This window comes from Rhineura floridana, chromosome 2 (assembly GCF_030035675.1).
Source record: "Rhineura floridana isolate rRhiFlo1 chromosome 2, rRhiFlo1.hap2, whole genome shotgun sequence".
NCBI lineage: Eukaryota > Metazoa > Chordata > Lepidosauria > Squamata > Rhineuridae > Rhineura > Rhineura floridana.
The window spans coordinates 122,556,697-122,567,056 of record NC_084481.1 but is presented as its reverse complement, the minus strand read 5'-3'; the positions used below and the strand labels follow the sequence as shown (position 1 = coordinate 122,567,056).

The following is a 10,360-nucleotide window of genomic DNA, read 5'->3' as shown; positions in this document are numbered from 1 at the left end:
ATTGTTTGAAAGTGGGGGCTTAATTCCTTTTGTCACATCTGTAAAAGTGATGGGCAGATTCCATTTGGGGTCAGGTGGAAGTGCATCACATGTTTCAGACTGGAAATCAGGAATCAACTGAACGTTTATTTTTTATGCTTTCATAATGCTGCGAATAGACTGCCATAATGAGGCTATACTTAAAGATTATTAGAGGGCAGCTGGTGAAGAAAGAAAGCACGATGGGCTGCCAAAATCACATTACATCACCAGTGCTCCAGTATCTGCACTGAGCTCTGTATGTCATGCTAGACAGTACTATGCCAGATGCTGGTTTTGATTGAAGCTGTATGAAAAAATTTTATTCTAAACGTTTCTAAGATCTATTTGTGCCTGCTGCTGGGAAACGGAATTGCTGTATACCCCTCAGAGATATGTTCCTATTATTTGGAGCAGTCCAAGCTGATGTACTGCCATATTTGTCTTTTCAAAATGTTACAAGACTGGAAAGCTGGCTGAAAGACCAAATCTGAGGTTTGATTCAGCTACCAAAGAGGACTCTCTGTTTGTCAGATGGTTTAGATAGTTACTGCAAAAAGTTAAAAGGTTTGTCCATATGGGAACCAGGTAATACTGGCAAAAGAACAAAAGACTCAACGACTATCAAGAATGTATGTATTTTGAACAGCATGCTCTTCTTCCATGCATAATCTATGCACAGCACACCATTTCCCTGCAATGATGGCAGGCCTTGGAATGAAGTTTCCTAGACAATGAAGACTTTAGAGGAGATGCAGCTTTTGTTCTTTTGACAAGAGAGTCTTTAACTTGGCTACAGTAATTATAATGAAAGATTCGCATGCAAATTATCTTGTTGAAGATATACTAGTAAGTGTGAAGAATCTGCACCCATGTCAGAAGGTGGTATGCCTCTGAATACTATTTGCTGGGGAACAAGAGTGTGGAGAGTTCTGTTGCCCTCACATCCTGCTATAGATCGGTCTTTGGTGTGATCATACAAGAGGTGTCTGGAGCATCATAAAATATCCCATGATAGCAAAATGCCCACCAAATAGAGGGAATACTTAGAAACAGGCCATAAAGATAAGATGTGGGTGATGTGTCACACTCAGCTTGGCTGGATCAGAGTGCCGTAGTGGTTAGAGTGCTGGACAAGGACTTGGGAGACCCAAGTTCAAATCACCCTTCAGCCATTAAGCTGACTTCACATGACTTTGGGCAAGTCACCATCTCTCAACCTAACCTACCTCATGGGGCTGTTTGTGGAGATAAAGGGAGGAGCAATCATATATGCCAGCCTGAGCTCCTCAGAGCAAGAGATAAATGTATTAAACAAGACTAACTTCCCCTTTCACCTGTCTTATCCACCTTTGCTTCCCTACTCCCCATGGAAGACTTCATTTTTCATATGGTACCCTTCTCACTCACAAGGCATTTTGAACTGACCACTTTGGATCAGTTTATACAGCTTAAAGCAAAGCTTGGAAGATTACTTTTTAAAAGGAACAAATTACAATTACTGTTATATGGCCCCAAAAAGGAATAGATTACCATCACAATTACAATTGTTCTGAAAGGAATTGATTACTTTACTATTACTCAAAAGTAATCACTACAAATACAGTTAAGTTATTTTAAAAAAAACCTAGAGTACTTGTGAGGTGCTGGTCTTGGCTGCTGCACACCTAAGTAGCCTGAGATAACATTAAAAATAGACATATACATTTTTGGTGGGAGTGGGAGAGAATTGTTTGAAAGTGGGGGCTTAATTCCTTTTGTAATAGAAAAATTATTTTTATCCATAAGATAGCAGCGGTGGTCTCTCCTCTAGCAAGAGAGGTGGGGAGAGAGACAGAAGCCACCGCTCAGATCTTTGTGTATCAAACCAAGTGCAACTCCACACAGAGAGAGAGAGAGCTAACAAGCACCATCTCTCTCACTCAACCACCTCTTGGACCCTGCCCTGCCACCAATTAAGGCACCTAAGCAAACATTTTCCCCTGGGGTGCCAAAAAGTTTAAACACTGCAAATGCAGCAAAGTAACCAGGGAGCGCAGTAGAGGCCACTTTGTATTAACACACACACACACACACACAGTTATTTCTCACCTTCACAGTTCTTTATCTCCATTATGCTGCTGCCTCCTTCTCCTCCTTCATCCACATCCTTGGCCTCCGGCTACTTTCTCCCTCCACTCCATTTTTCTCCACCACCATCCATTTTTTAAACAATTGTTTTCTTCACTCCACCCCCGTCTCACTCTTCACATTATTCCCCATTGCCTCCTAAACACCCACAGTGCATAAGGGAAGAGCAATACTACACAGAAGCCCAGTTTGGGGCACATGATTTTCATCCACAAATCAGAGGAGCAGAAGACTTCCCCTACTCCCCCTGAAGTAACACTCAAAAGTAATGCTGGAAGCATTACGATTATACCTCAAAAGTAATGAAGTGACTCCTCATTCTATTACAATCAAAATGTAAAGAAATTACTCTCTCATTCCTCAAACAAATAATTAATTACAAGGAATTTGTTTTTTGTAACAAATTACTTCCAAGCTCCAGCTTACAGCCAGTCCTAACAGACACACCCACTGGCTTCCTCATGTACATATTTATATATTTATTTGTATGCTTTTCATACACATGCATTGTTACAGCATGCATACTGAACAACTGAAAGCCCCACACATAGGACAACCCAGCCTGCAGACTCATAATCTAATAAACAAGATACAATAAAAGGAAAAAGGAAAGGAAGAGAGAGAGAAAAGGCATTCAAGCAGGTACACCTTCACTGCCCAAAAGACGGAGGAAAACACATTGGTTTCCTCCTTGCCAAAATGCAACCTCTCAGTGGCCCTAGGTATCTTGGCCAGTAGTCTCTGTTCAGCTCTGCAGTTGCATGACATTTTCAAATTGAATTTAAGCAACACTGAAGCATGCAGGAGTCAGCTGTGTACTAAGCAGACAGTAGGGTTGCTTACAGTGGAGGTCACCTAGCAACAGGCCACTTAATATTAGTAGGTGTGGACAGCTGTAGTCTAGCATCAGCAAGCTGGTGATGGCAGAGGCTACCTGACCCCAGCCTGTCCTATCCTGAGCAGCGCTGCTGCTAGGACTGGTATGGAAACTAGTGAAGATCTAGGCCAGCTGCAGCTGAGTATCCAGCTGTACCAACACACTTGCCCCAAATTTAAGACTCAGCTGCCAGGGTTACTAACCACCAGTCACTGCTTTAGCTAGTTAATCCCAATTCCCAGCCCAGTGCAGACAGCCCAGGCCTGGGAGAGGTAGGAAGCACCCAATTCTCCGGGGGAAGGGAGAATTCCACCTTGTGGTTTTTCCCATTACAGGGTTGCAAGAACACCTGCACTTGGCTGACTTTCTCTTCTCCTAAAGATACAGGATCAGTCTCAGGCCCTGAACCTGGCAACCCTACTAGTAGCAGTTTCTAGGTGGGACACCGAGTGCATGTGTGTATGGATTTGCAGAACTGCAGGAATGAGAGAGGGGTGGTGGTGTATATAATTTACTTACTTACTTGAGTTATCAATGGATTTTGAGTTTTCTGTCATGATCTGTGGCTTGATTCACTTTCTTTTCTTCTGTGTTTTTAATTGTCTGTCATCCATTCACTGACTGTGCTTTTGACTAAAAACTTTCAGCCTTAGGGTTTCCCCTCTGTAAAATGAGAAACCTGTTTTACAGAATGTCTTTTGTAAATGCTAAATTCTTTAACATGCTATATATATGTGTGTAATACATGTGACTTAATTTGTAAACTGCAATTGGCTTACCTTTTAAAGTTATGCAATTTTAAGTCTTGCTTTATGCTCATGGCACAGTTGGAGTCTGGACTGAGTTAGGCTGATCTGTGCTGGTCTGATATATTTGGATGTATTGCTTGGCATCGTCATCATCATTTATTACCCATCCTTCAACCAAAGGTCCCAGGGCAGGTTACAACAGTTTAAAAAGATGACATTAAAAACAACCTAAAATCCCAAAGTAAGGTGGATTCTAAAAATACATGTCTCAGTGTCAAAGGCCAGGGTAAAGAGGTGCATCTTCAGCATTTGCCTAAAACTGTACAGTGAAGTTGCCAGATGTACCTCGGTGGGGAGGGGGTTCTGTTAAGGTAAGAATTTGAGTTTCAGGCCCAAGTTCGGTTCATCAGATGACTTTTATTGCTAGCAGAGACAGAGGGGAATTTGTCCTCCAAACTGTGTCTCCTGACAGTTGAGGCACAGCTCTTTTATTGGGTTACAGACAACAGAAAAGATACATTGGTGAGTGTGTTGCACAAAACATAACTGTATAGCTGGTAATTTTCCATTCCTAGAACAATCCTCTGCGCTTGCGCCTCCTTCTGGTCTACGTGCTGAATCCTTCTTTGCTAATGGCGTCCATTAACCCTTACAATCCCCCCTTTGATACTTCACTGACCTCGCTAAGAGGTTTGGGGAGTATCATTCTTACAGGTAGGTATGGACCTATATTCATACAACGCCATTAGCTGCACTGCTGTTCTCCTGTCCGCTATGCTCTCCATCATGTTCCTTAACCCTCGCATTATCAGAGGTAGAATACAGGGTAACAAGACACACATCAGAATTCCTACAATTAATGTTCCAATAATACCTCGTATCCCTCCTATCCATTGGAACCACGGACCCAGCCCTTCTGCCCACTCAAATCCTTTCCATGTTTGTACCGGCACATGTGCAAGCTTAATTATTTTATCTGTTATATCTTCTATTACTTTTCCATTGTCATCAATATGTAAGCAACAATTAGTCAAATTGAACTTCCCACAAACCCCTCCTTCCGTTGCCAACAGGTAGTCAAGGGCGAGTCCATTTTGGTACACAGCATTTCTAAGTTGGGTTTGTGTTTTAGACAGAGCAGTCAAAGCCCTCGCAGTTTCATTTGTTATAAGTTCAAGCACTGCCTGTAACCGAATTATTCTATTTAACATGTAGATTGGGGTTCTATATCCATATAACCCATCCTGGGCCCAGGTTGCAGGTCCATAGTACTGAACTATCCTTTCAGGGGGCCACTCATCATCCTTCCAGTCACCAATCTTAACTGTCATCCTCTTTTTCCTACCATACAAAGGATGTCCTAACCGAATTCCTGCACTGAGGGGAATGAGAAAGAAGGATGGTCTGACCTCCCCTAAAGTACAAGTTCCCTCCCAGGGTTCGGGTAATTCTGAATAAGCATATTTCCCACAAACCCAGTAAAACCCTGGTAACGCTTTCCAAGACTTATTATTAATAACTGACAAATTTAACCTTAACATTAACTCTGCTGTCCACAACAGATTAACCGGAATCACAGAGGCATTGGGCCAATAACTAATTGCAGACTGATTCAAAATGGTCATGGTTTCAAAAGGCATCTGACCTATCTGTGGGGCACCGGGGGAGATCCTTTGTACACACCAACGACCAACAAGAATAGCCTTCAACATCCATTGACTATGGGGGTTTGTGATATTGGTGGTATTATAAAGCTGACTAACATTCAATTCGGCAGCTTCCCAGGGCCAGTGATCTCCAATCTGAGTCCCCCCACAAACATAACAATTACTGACGTTTAAAGCGGTGGCCACAGTTTCTGCAAAAGTAATAAACAAATTTCTGGCCACTTCAGGTACCTGGAAAGAAGTATTCATCTCCTCCCAGAAATCAGTGAAGAAGGTTTGCTGCAAGGTATGGCCTGTCTCTGTTAGTTGAACAAGTTTCAGATAGAACAATCCTAACGGATCTCTGCCTGTTCCATGAATGCGTAACCCAAAGTGTTGCCCAATTTTACTCAAAAAGGCCTGTGGATTATTAATAGTAAAATTTACGTAATTACATTTCCGGGGCCCGCAGTCACTTTGTACTGTGACTTTGGAAACGTGAGCACTTATCCCAGTAGTTTGCCAAGTGGCCCAGCCTACACAGTTCCAATAAGGACATTGATTTGTACATTCAGTACTGATACCCTTTTCAGGACAAATGTATTTATCATCCCACGTATAAGACTTTTCCCAATCATGATTTCCACATTGGTCAGGCCATTTTGAAATCTCACAAGGTTCGATTTTAACCCATGCTGTAGTATTAGGGGTTGCTAATCTGGTCTGGAACAGTACTCGTCCACTCTGCGTGCCTTCCCTCACCTGAAGCCACCATTGGTCAGGACTTTCTTTGGGGTCATAACAAGTTGTCTGGTTTCCCTGAATACAGGCTGAGTAACTAACATTACGAAACTGGCATGTGACAGCTGTCCCTTTACAACTGAATTTACTCTGATAAACTAGAGTGTCCTGGATATTGTTATGGTTCCTAACAGTCTTAATACAAATCCTGCAGGATGGAAGGGTAGCCGTTACACAGTGGGGAGGAAACAACAGCAGCATTAGAATAACCCCAAACTGGAACAGTATAATCAAATAAGATAATTTACAACAGGGCATTCTAATTGAAGTTGGGCAAATCTGAATCTTCGGGCGGTGTCCCACTACTCTATCCAGAACGGTAGGGGATGCAGCGCCCCCAGCTATTTCGCTCTCTCGGTTGCCGGTCCCGAGGAGGCTTCTCCCGTCGCGTCCCACGTGGTGGCATCCCTTCTCAGGGTCATCTTTAGGCCTCTCTGGTTGGCAATCGTCCATCCTTCCGGAGAGGCTATTTTAGCGCGACTCCAGTGGATCCAGGTAGGGTTCCCTTCAACCTTTAAGGCAGTAGGGGTAGTTAATAAGACAATAAAAGGCCCTTCCCAAACTTTTCCCAATGCATCTTCCTTGTAACTTTTGACCCATACTGTATCTCCAGGACGGAATCCGTGGACAGGGGTGGTGAGTCCCAAGGGGCTCTGTTCTGTGTATTGACCTATCTTTAGAACGGTTCGGTTTAACTCCCTTAAAATGCGCTTCAGGTTTATTTTCCCCCTTAGTGCCAGGGTATCCACTGCCACAGGCAAAGGTGGTGGCCTCCCGTAAACCAGTTCATATGGGGTGAGACCATTAGCTCCAGGTGTACATCTCATGTGTAACAAAGCCACCGGCAGCATCTGGATCCATTTAGTCTTTGTTTCAGCGCACATTTTCCTGAGGTGCAATTTAAGGGTCTGATTGGCTCGCTCGACCGCTCCGCTGCTCTGAGGTCTCCAGGCACAATGGAGTTTCCAGTCCACTCCAAGAGCTCTGCTGAGTTTTTCTGTCACTTCAGCTTGGAAGGCTGCGCCGTTGTCACTGTTAATCTGTTGGGGCAACCCGTACCTGGGGATGATGTCCTCAAGTAAATGCTTTACTACTCCCTTGGATCCTTCAGACCGGACTGGCCAGGCCTCAACCCATCGGGAAAAGGTGCATACAGTCACTAATAAAAGTTTGTAGCCCCTGGCTGGTGGCATATGGGTGAAGTCCACCTGGATCACTTGAAACGGACGACTTCCCCGGAGAATCTGGCCTGGTTCAGGGACGGGTCCTCTTCGGGGATTGCTTCGGGCACAAGTTACACATCGTCGAGACGCTTCAGTGCACAGGGAAGCAAGTTTATCAATAAACATAGTCTTCTCAATTAAGTGTCGGACTGCCTCTTTTCCTAGGTGGCATTGATTGTGCATATGGAAAACAGCTGTACGGGCCAACCTTTGGGGTACCCAAACCCTGCCATCAGTAAGAACATACCAGCCCCGTTGACGGGTATAATTTTGTCTCTGACTTTCCTCAATTTCTTCCTGGGTATATTGCAGGACCTGAGTCAGAGAGGGTAACGAAATAGTCATTATATTGTTTGTCTTGGGCAAAGATTCCAAGGCGGCTTCTTTGGCAGCCTTATCAGCTCTAGCATTTCCTCTAGCCACAGGGTTAGCTTTCCTTGTGTGGGCTCGACAATGGATTACAGCTACTCGTGCAGGCTTCCAAATGACTTCCAGTAATTGGCGAATTTCAGGGGCATGTGCCACCTCCTTGCCTTCTGCAGTCAGAAATCCTCTTTCCCGATAAAGGGCCCCATGTACTTGTACAGTTAAGAAGGCATATTTAGAGTCGGTGTAGATGGTAACCTTTTTCCCTTCAGCCCACTTCAAGGCTTCAATTAGGGCTATGAGTTCAGCTTTCTGGGCAGACGTACCAGGTGGCAGAGGTTTAGCCATTAGGATTTGATCTTCAGTGACCACAGCATACCCTGCATGCCGGACTCCATTTATGATAGAGCTGCTTCCATCAGTAAACAATACGATTCCCCCAGGGATTGGCACATCCTTCAAATCTGGTCGGCTGGAATGTACGGTTGACATAATTTCATCACACTGGTGTATTAACCGTCCAGGCAGGGGCATCAGGGTAGCCGGATTCAGGGTCGCTCGGTCCCTTACAATTATATTGGGATTCTCACATAGCTGGGCTTGATATTTTACCAAGCGAGAGTTGGTCATCCATTTAGGCCCATGCACTTCTAGTAAAGATTGGATAGAATGGGATGCAGTCACTTCTATAATTTGGCCGTACGTCAGTTTGACAGCTTCTGTCAAGAGAAGCGAGGCTGCCGCTATACTCCGGAGACAGCCTGGCCATCCTCGGCTAACAGGATCCATATTTTTGCTGAGATACGCGACCGGTCGGTTCCAGGTTCCAACTTGCTGGGTGAGAACTCCCACAGCGGTTCCTTTTCTCTCATCGACAAAAAGCTGAAAGGGTTTAGTAATGTCTGGTAACCCTAAAGCAGGTGAGCTAGTTAATGACTGCTTTAACCGCTCTAAGGCCTGGATTTCTTCTCTGGTCCAATTTATGGGATGAGATTCGGGCATCCTTCCTGTTAACAGGTTGTATAATGGTTTAGCCATAGAAGCATAATCTAAAATCCAAATACGACAGTAGCCAGCCATTCCCAAAAATACACGGAGCTCCTTCTTGTTGGTAGGCCGGGGCAGGCAACTAATAGCCCGGGTTCTACTACTGCCTAAAACACGTGTATCCTTCTTGATCGTGAATCCTAAGTAGGTGACTTCTTGGCTACATATTTGAGCTTTGGCCCTACTAGCACGGTACCCACAGTTCTGGAGCCATCTGAGTAATTTGACCGTGTCGGTGGAGCATTCTTGTTCAGTCCGGCGGGGCAGGAGGAAGTCATCTACGTACTGAAGCACTAACCCGACCTCCTCTTGGAATTGCTGGAGGTCCTTGGCTAGTTGCTGGCCAAACAGGGTGGGTGAATTCTTGAACCCTTGAGGCAACCGTGACCAGGTGAACTGTCTTTTCCGACCAGTCTGTGGATGTTCCCAGGTAAAAGCAAAGATTGCTTGAGAATCGGGGTGTAAGGGGATAGTGAAGAAAGCGTCTTTCAAATCAATCACAGAATACCACTGACTTCCTCCAGGGATCAATCCTATCAGAGAGTATGGATTAGCGACCGCCGCCACAATATCTTTGGTTTGCTGATTCACCAATCGGAGGTCTTGCACTGGACGATAGAGGGGGACTGGTCCAGAACTGGGCTTTATTACAGGTAATAAGGGGGTATTCCAAGCAGATGTGGTCGGCACCAGGACCTTAAGTTGAACTAGTTTCCCCAAATTTTCATGCATGGAGATTCGGGCCTCTGCTGGAATTGGGTACTGGGCTTGATTAACTACGGTGTAATCGTCCTTTAATTCTATTCGAAGGGGTATGGCCAGTCTGGCCAACCCTCCAGGGTGATCTTCAGCCCACACTCCGGGCACAGCTCCGATGACACGGAGGGCTGTCGGTGACTGATGAATAATTGCCGGCGCACATAGACCCATGGCTAGTCCAAGCCTCCAGGCTTCCTGGAGGGGGCAAGTCAACGTCAGAGGCTGTCCGTTAGCCGTGGCGGTGACTCGGCCATCTGGGTGAAAAGACAAGGTAGCTTGAACTTTACAGAGTAGATTGCGGCCGATTAATGGTATTGGGCAAGAAGGGATCAGGATGAACTCGTGATCAACCTCACAGGAACCAACCTTGGTGCCTACTGGTTTAAACTGGGGGGCCTGAAGGATTTGTCCTCCCGCCCCTATGACAGGTATACAGGTTTTCTTCTTAATGGACAACTCAGCAGGCAGCACGTTGAGGACCGAATGCTGAGCTCCGGAGTCCAGAAGGCCCTTGATTTTCCTGCCTCCCACAATGATTTCCAGTACGGGGTCGGGAGGCAGAATGCCCCGTAGGCATCCTCAGTCTTCTGTATAATAGTCCTCTGCAGTCATAGTCCGAGCAGGCTGCTGCGTCTGGGAAGATGATAATGCCTGATGGTTGAGCCCTCCTCGTCCCCTTTCCTGACCTCGGCCCCTGCCGGGTCTAATGCCTCGGCCATAACTTCTCCACTGTTCCCGGGGTCT

At 45.3% G+C, this 10,360-nt stretch overlaps 1 protein-coding gene across 1 annotated transcript; it reads right to left on the bottom strand.

Annotated features, from left to right (window-relative positions):
- Positions 1-6,562: 6,562 nt before the first annotated feature.
- On the bottom strand, positions 6,563-9,787 carry LOC133377985 (uncharacterized). Its single transcript, XM_061612773.1, has one exon. It carries the CDS (start codon positions 9,785-9,787, stop codon positions 6,563-6,565), a length of 3,225 nt encoding a protein of 1,074 aa, XP_061468757.1.
- Between the last annotated feature and the right edge of the window lie 573 nt (positions 9,788-10,360).